The 17,405-nt window shown below is 42.6% G+C and overlaps 1 protein-coding gene across 1 annotated transcript in view; it reads left to right on the top strand.

Annotated features, from left to right (window-relative positions):
• LOC124552384 (histone-lysine N-methyltransferase 2C-like) overlaps positions 1–17,405 on the top strand; it is a 434,288-nt gene that overhangs the window by 146,220 nt on the left and 270,663 nt on the right. Inside the window, exons 30-33 of the mRNA XM_047126647.1 lie at positions 2,752–3,131; positions 4,687–5,054; positions 7,050–7,225; positions 10,478–10,655. Of these exons, the coding sequence (XP_046982603.1) occupies positions 2,752–3,131; positions 4,687–5,054; positions 7,050–7,225; positions 10,478–10,655 (1,102 nt within the window). The remainder of the gene's footprint in view (positions 1–2,751; positions 3,132–4,686; positions 5,055–7,049; positions 7,226–10,477; positions 10,656–17,405) is intronic.

Here is a 17,405-nt window from a genome sequence, read left to right on the forward strand (position 1 = left end):
TCACACGACCTGTGGAACAGCCCAATAGCTAATTGACAAAATGACATAGCTAATATAGTACTACCTGCACCTCCCAATTCTTTTTGTGTCTTCAGAATGTAATTTTGTTTTCCTTACTGAAAATAATATATATGTGATGGTAGGCACACAAACAAACACACGCACACACACAAAATTCAAGCTTTCGCAACCCACGGTTGCTTCATCAGGAAAGAGGGAAGGAGAGGGAAAGAGGAAAGGATGTGGGTTTTAAGGGAGAGGGTAAAGAGTCATTCCAATCATCTTTGTTTTTAGATATATTTTTCCCACGTGGAATGTTTTCCTCTATTTTATAGAAAGAAATGTTCCACATGGGGAAAAATACATTAAAAAACCAAGATGCTGTGACTTACCGAACGAGAAAGCACTGGTAAATAGACACAATAAAAAACACACAAACACTACACAGATTTCAAGCTTTTGCAACCCACAGTTGCTTCATCAGGAAAGAGGGAAGGAGAGGGAAAGAGGAAAGGATGTGGGTTTTATGGGAGAGGGTAAGGAGTCATTCCAATCCCGGGAGCGGAAAGACTTACCTTAGGGGGAAAAAGGGACAGGTATACACACGCGCGCGCAGCGCGGCAACTTGAAATTAGCGGAGCTTGAGGCCTGGTGGGTAACGGGAAGACATATTTAAATATGTCTGCTTGTGTCTGTATATGTGTGGATGGATATGTGTGTGTGTGCGAGTGTATACCCGTCCTTTTTTCCCCCTAAGGTAAGTCTTTCCGCTCCCGGGATTGGAATGACTCCTTACCCTCTCCCTTAAAACCCAAATCCTTTCGTCTTTTCCTCTCCTTCCCTCTTTCTTGACGAGGCAACCATTGGTTGCGAAAGCTAGAATGTTGTGTGTATGTTTGTGTTTGTTTGTGTGTCTATCGACGTGCCAGCGCTTTCGTTTGGTAAGTCACATCATCTTTGTTTTTGTATATATATTTCCCCCCCCCCCCCTCCCCCCCCAAACACGTCCGATTGCCACAATGTAGTGATGTGTCGCTAACACCTGCTTTGTCCATCTTGTTGTAACTGCTTTCACGAAGTTGATGACGCAATAGGTAGAGTGTATGAAACAGTTAGACTCGTAACATGTTTGACTGACAAATTTTTGTAGAAATGTGAGGATTATTATTTTGGGCCACAGAGAGATGTGAAATTGAGTCAATATTTACTGCAGACTTCACATAGCCAGTTGGTAGGTTATTTTGCTACAGAGTATACTGTGAGGGCCCAAGTGCAGTGATCGCTGTCTGACAGAAACTGTCGGAGAGAGATGAACTGACATCTAGTTTGCTAGGAGTTCTCAAAAATGCAAGATTCTTGTGTTGTACTGGAGAATAACTACCCTTTCCCTCATGAAAAATTAATTCATCACAGGTGAATCTGACCTCTTTGCGGATAAAGATTAGAACAAAGCTTTTGTCTCATATTGACCAGCTCTATTATCTGTTGGATGTCTTCCCTCTAGAGCTTCCTCTAGCACTCTCCCGTCCTGTCCCTTCTTCTACTTACTGTCTGCCACACATTCTGTTCCTCACTGATTCTGTGGAGAACCTGTTTACTCAAGTTTCAGAGTCCTCCTGTGGCCCCACATGTTAATCACTAAAGTTGTCTCGTCCCTAGTTTACCGATGCTCTGTGATTTACTTCCGTACAATGGTGTACATTTCCAAAAAAATTCTTATGTGAAATTTTTTTTAAATTTTTTTTTTGTTTTTATTTTTTTAAATGTCACTCTCATTTTGTCCACTGTGCGTTATTCTGCTTCCGAGGTAGCAGAATTCCTACAGTCTACTATGCGTTCGCGAGTTTTAATGTGAAGTTTATCCCTAATTTCATTGCTGACTCTCCTCAACACTTTTGTCTTTGTTGTTTACACTCTGTCTGTATTTTGTGAACATTAGGACTTTTCATTCCGTTCAGCAGGTCCTGTAATCCTTCCTCACTTTTGCAGAGGGTACCGACATTGTCAGTGAATCTTATCATTAGTATGCTTTCACCCTATGTTTTAATAGGTTTTTGATACTGTTTTTATCACTTGGTATTGCTTTTTTGGTATACAGGTTGAACACTAGAGGAGTTATACTGCACCCTTTTACGACATTTTTAATTGGAATACTTCTCTCCCTATCTCTAATTTATAATGCTCCTTCTAGGTTCCTGTACATGCTGTATGTTACTTGTCTTTATCAGTAGATTATACCCATTTTTCTGAGAGTTTCATACACATTGCACTATTTTAAGCTGTCAAACGCATTTCCTAGGTCGACAACTCTTACGCGAGTGCCATTTTTCTTAAATCTCGCTTCTGCTATTGAGTGTGGTGTTATAACTTCTCTCTGGAGGTTTTGCTGTTCTCAAAGCCAAACTGAATGTTGTCTAACAAATTCTCCCTTTTATTTTTCCTCTCTTTAGTGTATATTTTTGTCGTCACCACCTTCGGGATAGTTCAGATAAAGTTCCTCTGAGAGTCCGACGATACGTCTCTGGTCTCAGCAAGTCTACATAATAACCGGAATAATTATTTGGTTGCCACTTCCTCAAATTATGTTAGAAAATCCAAACAAATTTTAGTCTTCCCTCATGCCTCATCAGTTCTGGCAGTTAGTGCTCTTAGCAACTCTTGTTCCCATTTGTATCTGTTGCTAAGTTAAAAACTTTCCACATTACCGGATTATCCTTTCTGTTTCACACCTCTCTATTATTGTTCATACAGGACGGTTGTTTGACGTCACCGGTGGGCATCCGTCCACCCCCGTTCCCGCCACCTGCGGGGATTCCTTCAGGTGCCCAGAAGGGGCAGCGACTGCCGAGTCCAGGTGCGGGTGCGGTTCCGGGCGGCACGATTTTCCCGCACCCCGCAGCAGCCGCCGTCACGGGGGTGGGCGTCCCACGGCCGCCGGTGCCACCCCCACAGTCTCAGCGCACCTTCCAGCCGACCCTGGTGGGGATCCCCCCTCTACCCGAGCAGCCGCAGCAGGTGGCTGTGTTCCGGTCGGCCGCTTCCGACGTCGTGGACCCGTACGCCCAGCCGCCGCACACCCCGAGGCCCCCAGCTCAGCAGCAATTCCCACCAATGATGGCTGCAGTGCAGAGGTAACCTCGAAAGTCTAGCAGTAGGTTATCGATAAGAAAGAGAGGCACGCGTGTTTGAGTTTACCGAGGTGTATGTCATCGGTTTAGTGAGAAGCCGCAGATTGAAAATTTGAATGTCCCGGATATCGATACCCAGTTAAACGTAGGATTTTTTCTGCTACTTGTCGTTTCCTTACCGACAGAAATGATCGACGTACGTGAAAAGTGCCTCATTGTGCTGTGGTTTGGAGTGCCATTAAGCTGTAGGTCCCCTTGTAACTTCCCGGGTGAAGCAGTTCGAAGGGAACGATGCGCAATCTCCGATAGAAGCACTTGTACTAAAGCACGGCAATGTTTCGACTGTCATTTGGATACTGTATGTTTTTAAATTCTCCACATTGTTTGATTCGTTTCTGCTTTTACTGTAGCTAACGACTTGATTTACACTTTGTTGCAAAAAGTATATCAGATTTTATTTATTTATTTATTTATTAATTATTGTATAGCGTATGGCTAATACAGACATATCATAAAATTAAATTACATATACTTGTGCACATATTGACACACAAGAAACTTAAGTTTGTCTTTACAACTGAATATCCAGTCCTTCAATCCAGCGCTCTGCATCTGGAGTTGCTAGCAGGAAGTCCTCTTCAGCACTGTGATAGGCTCGAATCCTGTATTCACTGACAAATTGGTGAACAGTCTGGTACGGAGTCCCACAGTCACTGGCTGGATTAGCCAGCTTCTTACACTTAAAACGAGCATCCCCGCATCAGCCACGGTGGGTGTGGATTCTGTCGAGAGTAGTTCTAGTCTCGTGTGGTAGGTTGAATCGACTCGGAAGTTTAGCAGCTGAGAAGATGTTATGCAGGCACACGGCTTCCCACCGACCTCTGCATTCTTCGAGGGGTTCGAAATCCTTAGTAATCGTGTCAGCAGCATCGGACAGAGTCGGATGGCGTGATTTTCAGTCTCTTAAGATTTAAAAGTGGCAGGTTGCTATGCACGGGTAGGTAAGAATTTCTGGAGATCTTGTGGAATTCTCTCGTAAGGGCAGTACATCTGCATAGAGCAGGAGGCATTATACCAGTTAACAGTGGAAGCCAATAATGTACGTTGATGTTGCAGATTATGCTTGTAAATCCCCGTATTTGACAAAACAACCTTCGGGTATCACTCAGATTTGCCTCATCCCAAATGTTTTTTTGTGTTTTATACCTTATCTACGAATGAGCGATACGTGTCAAATGTATGGGCTGTTCCAGAGCTGCTCTCGCCCCACTGTACAACCTGTAGGGATATTGTAAGCACAGTGAGAGGGATACGCTGACAGTATAACTGCGTAGAGGAAGAAGGAAGAGAGTGGTGTTCATCTGTTTTCACATTTAAAAAGAAGTAATCACGTTTTATGCCACGAAAAGAATTTGTAATAATTTCGTAAGATTGTACAGCAGTGGGGATTAAACAGTTTTCCATTTATCTGCCCGATTAGTCACTATCTGAGGGAGTAATTAAGATTGATTACATCTTTCAGCTGTCAGAGGAAAACTAAACTTTCCACGATCTGCAGGTACACCCCGACACCGTACCCTCAAGGAGCCCCACCACCGCCTCCGCCCGGTATGCGCGCCGTCCAGTTTGCTGCCGCTGCCGGAGGACCGGCCCCCCCGCGACACGGGTTTACCCCGCGCGGTCCGGACGCGGGCGGGTACGTGACGGCTGCCGGCCTGGGCTTTGTCCGCCCCGGCCCGCCCGTCGTACAGGCCCACGTGGGCGCGCCGCCTCAGTCTGCCGGCGTAGGTGTGGGCGGTGTGGCGGCCGCAGATCCGTATGCCGTGCCGGCTCTGACGCCTAGACCTGCACAGGAACAGCTGCGGGACCTCCTGCAGACCAAGAAGGCGGCAGACGAGCAGCCGGGGCCCAGGCTGTGGGCGGCAGGTGAGGTCGTGTCGTGTGAATTTCCCAAAAAGAACTTTGCACCACCCACTTATCTGCAAATATATGAAATATATGTACATTTACATTTCAGGGGAGCATGCAGTGACAGAGATTATTATTATTATTATTATTTATTACTATTACTATTATTATTATTATTTATTACTTAGTTGTCAAATAAATACAAAGCAACAATAACAACACAAATATAAGCAGTGTATTCGAAAGAGCACATCTCTAGTATTTGCCACACTGTTCTGCTCGGATCCTTATCGGTATGCTGAAGTGGTCGATATGCTGCTCGAGATTTTCCCACTCTTCGGTGCCGGTCCTGCTGAGGTCACCCAGTGTGTGAGGAGGGTTCTTGTAACAGCCGTGACAGTGCACTGTGAGTTTCTACTGGTCCCGAGTGTGCTCGATCGGGTCAGTTTCGGCATACGCCTCGGACCGTTCCATTTCTACAATTCCTATCTCGCGCTGGAAGATGTTTGGTGTGCGAAAGTGGTGTTATCACTCATTATTGTCTCAAAAGGTGAACTTACCGCGAAAATGTCGATTGTAGAACCGGACATTTGTTTGTCCCGATTTGGGACAGCTCCGAAATTGCCGTCGACAGAGTTGAGAGTGTTAAAACACCAGTAAGTGATACTGGCCCAAAGTGTGACTGACCCACTTCTCAGCCGAGCCTGTCGGTGTGTACGCCCGAAACACGCTGTAGTACCTGGCTGCCTCCACACACGTACGACAATCGTCAGGTGTTTGAAAAATGCTGCTCTCGTCAATGCAGGTACTCAGTGTCGTCGATCTGAGTTCCTCTGTCGACCTTCTTCACACGTCACAGTACTGGAGGCCTGTACTGTCATTCACAGTGGATACTGGCCCAAAGTGTGACTGACCCACTTCTCAGCCGAGCCTGTCGGTGTGTACGCCCGAAACACGCTGTAGTACCTGGCTGCCTCCACACACGTACGACAATCGTCAGGTGTTTGAAAAATGCTGCTCTCGTCAATGCAGGTACTCAGTGTCGTCGATCTGAGTTCCTCTGTCGACCTTCTTCACACGTCACAGTACTGGAGGCCTGTACTGTCATTCACAGTGGATGCCCGGAGGGCAAATCGATCGCGTGGAATACTGCCCGAGTCGACACGGCCCTCGTAGTTGCCTCCGAAAAAGCATCACGTAGTTCACTCACATTTTCCTCATGGTAAATACAAAACAATTTGCAGGTCACACTGTCAGGTACTGTCTATCGAGGACAGACGTCGGGAGCCGGTTCGCCAATATTTCGTGTCTTACAATAGCAGACGAGGTTTTTGTGGTGTGACAACGGTGTACATTGGCTGGTATCCAGCTTTCTGTACGGACAACCCTTCTCGCCGAAAAGTGACGACGAGTGCAGACTTAAATTTGTAAACAATCTGTGCTGTTGTGTTCACAGTTGTAGACACAGACTTCTGTACTGAGCTGCAATGAAAATGCCAGTTTGCTTTTACTTTTGTTATGAAAGTTGCTGTGTATAACCATTTCCTGCAGTCAGTAGTGTAGAGAAAGGGAATTCTGATCAGAAAACAGAAAGATGTGAGTCATGAGAATTGGGAAAACTATTTTTGAGCTATTTATGTAATAGAAATGGTTTACTTATTTATTTTTGTGAAGTCTCAGGTATGTCTGCCTGACAGTGAAGTTGTGTGAGTGCTGCTCCCCCCTCCCCTTTCTCTCTCTCCTTCACCCTCCCTGCCTCATTCCCCTTCCCCCTCCCATTATTTATATTTGTGAAATCTCGGGTATGTCTGTCTGACAGTGAAGTTGCGTGAGTGTTCTCTCTCTCTCTCTCTCTCTCTCTCTCTCTCTCTCTCTCTCACCCACACACACACACACACACACACACACACACACACACACACTTCACCCTAAGGCCTAAACAGTTACATGCACCGTTAAGAGCACCTTAATACAGAATCGCCTCCTGACTCCGTGTCTTACGGCTGCCTACAGATCAGTTGGCGCCGCAGCAGCACGGTGGCGCGGAGGTGGCGGCGGACCCCGGCGCGGAGTTCCGGCAGCCGCTGCCACCTGCGCCGTCGCGCCCTCCACGCCTCGCTGCCCCCGCTGTCATCAGGGCTGCCCAGCTGCCACTGCAGGCACAGGCTGCACTCAGGGCGCCCCTCCAGGTAAGGCAGAGATATCTAAATTACTGGTGTAACACAGTAAGGGCACACATAATGTTACCACTCGGTATCTTTTGGGTGTGTTTTCATTGTTTTACTCAAGTATTATAGAAGATTTGTGCGTTTTTTGTGAAGAAATAGGCATTCCAATGGGAAGAACGGTCACTTTTCGTAATAAATAAGTTATTTGTAAACGTATTAGTTGTCACGGAAAAGTTAATCCTGTCATAATGTCGATTTTTACAGTTTACTCTCCGACGTAATCGAGAGTCAGCTTTTTCTGTTTATTTTTGTGGTGATTAACAGCTGTAATATACTGGTAGAAAATTCAGTGCAACTGTGAAATTCCTTCCTGTCAATGTTTTATGTAAACGTTTGTATGTTAAACAATTTCAGTCAGTTTTTGCAAAAATCAGAAATTCATTAAATCAACAGTTTTCCCTTGCCTGTAGAAACGCTAATAGACATTGTAAACTGATAATGTGGAGTGTCATTGTCATCTGGAAATTACTTAATACATTAGACAAAATGTTATCAGCAAAGTCGTTTTACAATTGTATGCGCTGTAAAGGTGCCCGTCTGACGTCGAATAACTCCTTTTACGTACTACTCGGTATAGACCTTTGCGACCTAAAATCGCCTGGGGGAATAGTGTACTGTATTCTCTTCTCGTATACTAGCTTTTCTTCTCTTCAGTGTACCATTTGTGATCTTTTGTACCACCCCCATCACTTTCTCTGTGCCTTCATTCTTCAGAAGTTTTGTTATATTGTACTCCACAGACAAGTTTTAATCTCTGATTGTTTTTAATCTGGCACCCACAATCAGCTTCTGACTTACCGGGAGTCACATTTCGTGAGGACGAGGTGAGACCGAGTCGAGCGAGGTGGCGTCGGTGAGATTAGGAGGTCGAAGCAGTTTCGGAGATGGCTGGGTGAAAAAAGGAAAAAGAAAAATGAGAGTCAGAATGAGCCCTACGAGTTGGTATGAACCCTGCAGTCGAGAGCTAGCAGGAAAGAGGGAGCGAAATTGAAAGAGGGAGGGAAGGTCGAGGATAAAATGATAAACTGGCAGAGACACAGAAGAACTGCCATCTCGAGAACAGCGGCAGCTAATTGACGGAAATGCCCTGCAGGGGAGCGAGTAGCTTGCTGCTGCCGCCACTCTGTCCCGGTACTCCCGGTCTCTCCACCTGACGTGTTGCTCTTGCAGTGCAGTCCTACACCCTCCAGAATTTGACCACGTCTGTATCTTAACGTTTTCTCTCTAATTTTTCCACCATCTCCTTTTCTGCTCTTTTCCAGTTTTTTAATTGCGCTATTCATTTCTCTTCTCATAACTTTCTCTTTATCCATCTTTACTTCTCACTCTGTTTTCTTATCTATATTATTCTTCCAGGAAAGAAAGAAAAGAAAAAGAAAAAAACAAGTTCAAGTAATTACGGACCGAATTTAAAAATTTAAAATAATGTCACTCTATTCGTAACGAGGTATATTGTTAAACAGCATTAACACTATGCTGTCCACTGACACCACAATGGTGTCGTGCGTGAAAAAGTGGTCAATGGCCCGGTGACACCACAGTGGTGTCGTGCATAGTACCGTTCAGTAGCCGGCGACACCACAGTAGTGTCGTGAACATAGTATTGCGCAGTGGCCGGCGACAGCACTTCAGTATCTTCTGCATTCTGTTGGTGTTACGTTTAGGTAACACTAAGTTATACACGTCAACAAGTTTTTTGTTTTTATAAGTACTTGTGCTCTTTCATCGTGACAGCTGAAAAAGACGTTCGGGACAACTTGGCCGATTGGGAAGAAGACGTCGGATATAAAAAAGAAGGAAAGTGATGCTGAATTGTTGGAATATAGTGAAAGACGTCCGAGAAGAATTCGACGAATGCTACAGTTGCCGACTGAATCGGATGATGAAGACTGTGTACAGTGGTTAGACTTTGATTTACCGAGGACCGATAATAAATTTGAAGGATCTCCAGGTCCAAACATATTTCCCAAAGATACACAGTGTCTCGAGGATATCGTACAATTATATATTGGGATCGATCTATTTGAATATATTAGCAATGAAACCGACAAGAACTACAGTCAAAATTTCAATAGTAGGGAGCTGGCTAAAAAAAAAGGTCTTATTTGTCAACGTTATGGGACCTGAACTTAGAAAATTGTTTGGGCTTGCTATCCTTACGGAAATTGTGAAAAAAGCAAGGATCGATGATTATCGGTCACCGAATCTGTCGATAGACACACTGATATTTCACAAAACAATGTCCCGCAACCAATTCGGACAAATATTATAATTTTTACCTTTTTCCGACAACAACAATAAACCGGATAATGCCGACTAGCTTTTCAAAGTGCAATTTGTAATTGATTATTTTTCCAAAAAGCTTAAAGAAACTTTTAATCTTAAGTGATTGATACCGTGGCGTGGATGGTTAAATTTTAAAGTTTACAAATCGTCAAAAATTACGAAGTAAGGCATACTCACTCGGATGCCGTGTGATTTGAGTGCGGAATACATTTCCTCGTTCGAGATATATTCCGGTGCTGGACAGCCTTTAGCAAAAACAGTGATTGAACTATTGACACCTTCTTAGGGAAGTGGCATCACCTCTACACAGATAATTATTATAACAGTGTCGAACTCGGGGTGTATTCCTGCGATCGCTAGGTTCCGTATACCGAATGGGTGACAAAAGTGACCTCGTGCAGTGTGGCTGTACGAAGGGCACTAGGACCGTAGGTGCTAAATTTAACTCATTAATTTGTTTGTGCAGTAACGAGAAATTTGATTCTGTGAAGAGTCGAGGTTTTACCAGTCATCTCTAAACTGAATGTAGCATGGTGCTTACCAGTGTACTGCCTTTGGCTGTTGCCCCTCAGCCTCCTGGCAGGACACTGGAGCCTGAGAGCCCTTCTTTTCCAACAGTCTTCAGAGACTTAACATATTTTAACAAATTTGCTACACCTTAAAACCCATTCATAGAAAAGTAATTAATTGAAGAGCAACTCACTGTGTAGTGCAGGTGTCAAGCTGCCCACAACCGTGTAAGTGAGACTGATAACTAGCTGGTGTTTGGACAGATCTTTTTTCAAACGAGAGCTCGCGTATTTTGACGGGAACAAATTGTGACTTAGCAATGCTACCTAACGTGTCAGAAAGGGCTCACAGAAGTGAGCACCTCTCGTCACGTACTCCCGTCTGCCGTTGACACGAGACACTCCTCTGTTGCGACAGGGCCTGGACCCGAGAATCCGACACGTTCTGCAGCAGCGGTACCCGGGAGCGCTGCTGCGTGCGCAGCGCAACCCTCTGGATCCATACGACCATCTGGTGCAGCATACCCAGCCGCAGGCGCCCCCACAGCCACACCACCAGGAACCGCCCCCACAGCCGTCGCCGTTCACTACTGCCGGTGAGTACCGACGTCCTCCTCGCCGTGCTTCCACTCCTCCCGTATTCGAATGTGACGGTGTTCTCACTTACCCTGTCGGGCAGTTACTACATTTGTGCTTCGTCTCTGCTCGGAGGTAACACTTGCTGCTGTTGTGTGGATGATGGTTATTGTAGTACAGATGAGAATTTGGTGACTACTGAGTAATTATTAGTTGGGGCTTCCTGGCAGATTAAAACTGTGTGCCCGACCGAGACTCGAACTCGGGACCTTTGCATTTCGCGGGCAAGTGCTCTACCAACTGAGCTACCGAAGCACGACTCACGACCGGTACTCACAGCTTTACTTCTGCCAGTACCTCGTCTCCTACCTTCCAAACTTTACAGAAGCTCTCCTGCGAAGCTTCTCATTCTGGAAACATCCCCCAGGCTGTGGCTAAGCCATGTCTCCGCAATATCCTTTCTTTCAGGAGTGCTAGTTCTGCAAGCTATGCAGGAGAGCTTCTGTAAAGTTTGGAAGGTAGGAGATGAGGTACTGGCAGAAGTAAAGCTGTGAGTACCGGTCGTGAGTCGTGCTTCGGTAGCTCAGTTGGTAGAGCACTTGCCCGCGAAAGGCAAAGGTCCCGAGTTCGAGTCTCGGTCGGGCACACAGTTTTAATCTGCCAGGAAGTTTCATATCAGCGCACACTCCGCTGCAGAGTGAAAATCTCATTCTATTAGTTGGGGCTTTATTTTAAGAATGAATACTTTCTGGATTCCACTTTGAGCAAAGTCCAATTTCGTGAGGTTCTCTATTTTTTCCGAGAATGTTTCAATAGTGTTGTACTTTCGTCAGAGTGTTTTCCTTTATTCCACTCGGTTTTATTTTATTCCGTTAAACAGCACATTTGGTTATTAGTGCTGCTGTTTCTTGCAGCACAATTAGTGGTTTTACAGGGTTTGTCACCTGCAGTTTTCTTGTCGTCAATTGCCATTATTGTAATTCTGTCATCTGTGTTCACAAAACACAGTGGAAAACACTACCTCTGACTAGAGATGGGCAAACTCGTTCCTCCCGGGGAACTAGTTCACTGGTAGTCATTCCTTTTTTGCGATCTGTTCATTTTTACTCGTTTATTTATTTTTTTTTTTATCTAATTATGCACGCTATATGTGTTTTAGATAAATGTCCAGGAAAAATATCAATTAAATGTTACTTGTGCACAATAATTCATCAATAACAAAATGTAGACTGGTTGTTTATTAGTTTTCTTTTACAATTTGCAGCTGCGTAGGTTAACCGTGCACCACAGTGTCGTGCCATCTGTGTGGGAAATGAAGATTTGTTGGAGAAAATCGTGATTTTTGGCACAGGAGCCGAGAAATGGCTTACTAAAACAAGAGACCTCTTATTGGCAGCTGTGGCAACTCTGTAAATGCAGAATTTTTGTGAACTTCATAAGTAAAAGGAAACAATTCCTTTTTTCAGAACCTGGACAACCCAGCACAATTTGAAGATTTTTTACAATTGAAAAAGATAACAATTTTTTGAACAATCAACACTTGAAAGCAGCCCCAAGGTTCATACATGGAGACAGTCATCAGTTACTTGAGAAAGAGAACTTCTGAATGAGCGAGCACAGGCAGCTATTAACATATGATATTGAAATGACTATGAAATTCAACAATTCTTAAATTACCTATTAATGTACTTAAAACGTAAATTTTATTTATAAATGTATTTAAAAATAAAGTAAAAGAAAATATTACTACCAGTTCAACACTGGTAATTTTACACACATTTCAGTCATTTTATCTTATTATGGAAAAGAGTGGGAAAAAGTGGACCATCAAACTAGTAGTAAATTGCTTTTTACAGTGGAACTTCGATTTTACGTTCTCCGATTTTACGTTTTTCACAATTTTACACTATAAATGTATAGCCTCTGTAAAGAACCCATAAGGTCAGTGCTAAAAATTCCCTGTTTTTACGTTTCTTTCTTGTAGAGTTTACTCGATTCTAAATTATTACTCATGTCTCGCTTGATTTCATCCTGTTTTCTTCCTATTGGCATTTGATGTGACTGAATGAGTAATAAGTGGCACAAAAGACAGGCGGTTCGCAAAGTGGTTGATGGTGGAGTTAAAGGAATATTTCAGGCTGTTGCAGAGAGGGGGGGGGGGGGGGGGGGGGACGTTAGAGAGGAAATGCTGACGTAATCCACGATCGGTGTTGCCAACACAACTTGCAATATTTAGCTTCACCATGCAATTATGGTGGCTTGAGTACGTTTCACACTACTTGTTGCAGTTTCTGACATAATCGTGACTCGGTGGCGCTGTGAAGGCGACCAGGAATGAGGATGTCGATTTGTCGATTGTTATAGTGTCGTGGACATGTTAGTGACAGAAGAATCTCAGTTGCAGCAAGATCCCTCTGGGAAATATATTTGTGGTTGCACAACATGCAAAATATTTGTGACAAGAAACAATATGAATGTTATTGCTCGTCTTGTCATTTACAGCAATTTCAGATGTCCTTTTAGGTTCCTGCCTAACCACACACTCAGAAATTGCTTTATATTTGGAAAAAAGCTGTGAAATATTTGTGATAAGGAATGGTATGAATTTTATTGCTGCTTATTTCACTTGCACAAATGTGAGCTGTCCTCTTAGGTTTTTGCGTAACCAAACACTTGGAAATCACCTCACATTTGGAAATAAATGGCTAAATATTTATTTCGTCCTTCATTCTCTAACTAGACAGAAATGTTGAACAACATCGATTACTGCAAAACATATGGTATTATGATAATAACAAGCCTGATAGCAATGCTAAGTTGAAAAAAATATTGGCATGTAGTGAATTGCAAACCTATAACCTCTGACTCAGCTAACCGTGACATTAACCATTATGATACAGCTTACTCGTCTGAATTTTGTATTGTGAATTAGTTATTATAAAAGCTCTTGAAGCCGTACATCGTTGAAGCTTTATTAATTGACATTTAATGATATGTGTGACATATTTGCAGTACGGTAATTTGAATGCACCGTTGCTTCGAAACAGCTTACTGCGCTCGTACATCACACACTACGAAGGAAATGAATAATAGAAGTTCACACAGGAGTTGTTCAAAAGCGCTCATGAAAGTCATAGTCGAAAGCCCACTAGTGACGTCAAAATGTCGTGTGAAGTGGCGTCCATACTGCCACTGAAAATATGCTTTATTGGAAATATTTCCTATAGTGTTTCACATGTATTTCTTACTATTTCCTACATTGTTTTTCATCTGTTTCTGACTTTGCCATGTCTAGAGGCGAGGAAACTGTAATACTGCTGCTGAACTATTAATGGTTCATACAGACAGAATGAAAGATGTCAGTCGTTCATTCTTTTTTTATTTGTTTATTGTGAGTTGCAACCTGAAGGCCATAAGCATCTCTCAGTGCGGTTGCGTTATAAAATAATTGGATCATTCATTCTTTTTTTATTTATTTATTGTGATTTGTGACTTCCTGTGCAGTCTTTCTCAGTATTCTACCAAATGGAGCAGCAGTTTTCTGCAGAGCATCTTGTTTTATTTTTATTCTTTTACTGCTTCTTGCACAAGCAGCCATCAGTCTGGCACAACAATAACAACTCGACAGTGAACTGCTTCATGCACTGCATAATCCGCCCCCCAAGAAAAAGTTAATACAGCAAGAGAAAACAAAACGCTTAACAGCTCTATACGACAAACAGTACAATGCAACATACATACACACACTTGCACCGTGCAGCAGTGACATGCTGTAGCTGGCGTGAAACATTTTTTCCTTTGATCTGTAAGGGCGTTGCTATGGACAGATATTTCTGTGTTTTGAAAGATATTTCCAAATGGCGTCCACATCAAATAGCCGGAAACATGTTTTGCAAACATGTTTTAAGCTTAGTATGTACACAGCTTGAAATATGGACTCGACCCAAGTTGCATGCACACATTAGGTTCTGACATCTTTCATCGTACTTCAGTTTTTGGTTTAATTCAATGTATGCTTCAATTTTTGCTTTTTGCTGGGTGAACACGAAGGGAAGATGTCTCGCATTTGTTGATGTATAATTGGTGGTTGTAGCATGTAGGAAAATATCTGTTTCCTTGTACACACGTACTAATTTCAATTTTTTGGCAAGTTTTTACTTGTTACACATCTGTGATTTTTTAAGAACTGAAGAAATTCATTACAACAAATTATTGTATAAACATTGTATTTTACATTTAGTTTCCTTCGCTTATACACAGATTTTATACATTGTGTTAGTGAGTATTACGATTTATACTCGTACATATGGTTTTGTTCATATTTTGGAGGTTTTAACATTTTCATTGGCTCTGCATTTTCCTCAGTTTTGCGGTTTTTAAGTCTGGACCCCATGAAAACGTAAAGTAGGGGATACACTGCAATTAAATCATTCGTCTGTGTCACAACAGCATAAAATATAACAACTGTTAGTGCCATGTATGTTTTGAGTTATTAATCAGAACTGACAGCTGAAAGATTGTAGGAATTGGTAAAATTACAAAAATTATGACTAATGAAATTGAACAGTTTTTTCCTTAATAAGGGTACCTGTAAACAGATTTAATTTAAGTGACAAGTTCCTTAAGACAGATTATTCACAGTGGCATGAAAATGTAGGTATTGTCAATGCTCTATACATAGTTACTAAAGTCAGTCCCTCTGTTGGCTTCTTTGGGACGTAACAATCTCGCATTGCTCTCCCTATACACCTCTTGTTCTTCCCGTCTTGTGCCACTTCTTCCCAAGCAGTGATACCCAGATCTCTGCTGTCTCAGGTCACCTCCTCTTACCATCTGCCTCTCAGTCTTCCAGGGGGTCTCGAGCTTTCCATCTTTTCGTCATATATCTGACGGACTATTCTGCCACTGTCCACTCCGACATTGTGGCTCGCCCATTGCAAACGTCTCACTTCAGCGACATTCGCTACCAAGGATTAGTCCCCTAGCTTAACTATTTCTTTGTTGGATCTTCAAATCCACCTTTGTGTTGCTCTGTCAGATATACGCCCTAAGATTTTTCTGTACACTTTATTTTCAAAGAGTGAGAGATGGTACTCTTCATTTTTGGTCACACTCTGTGCTTTGGTTCCATGTAGCAGTAGTGGCCTGATGATTGTGTTGTAGAATTTCAGCTCAGTTTTCCTAGTTCGGAGGATAGAAGTTTTTGGAGGGAAAAGTAAACTCTGTTTGTGTTCCGTATCTTCTATTGCAAACATTTCTAATTACACCAAGATATTTCAAGTTGGGAGTGTTCCTGAAAAGTACAGTTTTCCGTGTGAAGATTATAATGTTATTTTGCAATCATATTTTTCCTTCGTACTATCATATATTCTGTTTTTTATACGATAATTTTTAAGCCTATTTTCGTGGCAGTTTCATTTAGCTTCTCGAACAGTGTTTCATTTTCACCACTGTTATTTCCTATTTCCAGTTAAAACTGTCATTTGCATAGGCCAGTATATTTGGTTGCTTATCTGTAATGTTTCCATTTGTCACTCGTTTGGTTTCTCGTACCACGCTTTCCGTGGCAAGATTGAAGCCATTTCTCAAAACAGTCGGATACTGAGCCACAGTATGTCAGCCTGCCTACTGCCTTCTCCATACGCACTTTGACCTAACTGATGAGTTTCTTGCGGATTCCTTAGTCTGCCACGATTCCCTGCACCATTTCTCTGTGCACCAAACTGTAGGATTTTTGGAACTGTTTCTCCTTGCACCGAATTGTAGGCTTTCTGGAAGTTTATGAACAGGTAATGGATGCTCTTGTTGTATTCCCATATTTTTTCAGCTATGGTCTCGATGCAGTAGATGCTGCTTGTTGTCAATCTACTTTTCCAAAAACCAATCTAGTAGTCCGCTGTTATGTCCTCGGTATATGGGGTGTCTCTAAAATATTATATGTGACAGTACTTTTATGCTGTGACCTGTTGGAATATTCCCCTGATTCTTGCAGTTTTGTTTATCTCCTTTCTTGTGTGTAGGGATATTGATTGATTCCCTCCATTCATTTGGTATTTTTTCGTCTTTCCAAATTTTAAGAATAAAATGAAACAATTTTTCATGTTTCAGAAATTCCCCTGGTACTCCATCAGCTCCCACTACGTTGTGGTATTTTCAGTTTATCTCAAATTGTTGATTACTTCTTCGTATGTCGGGCCATTTACAAGATGTACAGCTATTGTAGGGCGAATTACCTCCAGCTTCTTTTCTAGTTCTGGGCTGTTCAAAAATAAGTTGTCAAAATATTCTTTCCAAGCATTTAATATATCATCAGGTACAGTGATAATTTATCAAAAATAACTACGTTTAAAAGCAAATTAGGCTCTCTCGCTGTATTTACTGTACAGCGAATGTATGTGGGCCGTCCTTCATCCTGGCCACCTTCGAGTGAACTGCGTGGCAACCGTCGAAATAAAGGAGTCGATAGCCTTCACTAATGTGCGACGAATTTCCGTTCACAGTAAACGAGCTGAAACAGAAACTACTTGTGGCATTTTGAAGATGAGGTAACAAATTTTCTGCAGAACATTGAAAGAGAAAGGGAGCTGTTCCAGTATTGCAGTTGATAGCACATTGAATTAGGAATGTCACTTTAATTCGAAATAAATTCTCTGTATGAAAATATCTTGGTGTCAGCTGTGTTAAGTGCAGATTTATTATCTATTCATAACATTTGTGCCGGACTGGGATCCGAACCCAGATTTGTCATCCTATTAGAGTGGTTGCCTTGA

This window comes from Schistocerca americana, chromosome 10 (assembly GCF_021461395.2).
Source record: "Schistocerca americana isolate TAMUIC-IGC-003095 chromosome 10, iqSchAmer2.1, whole genome shotgun sequence".
In the NCBI taxonomy this organism is placed as follows: domain Eukaryota; kingdom Metazoa; phylum Arthropoda; class Insecta; order Orthoptera; family Acrididae; genus Schistocerca; species Schistocerca americana.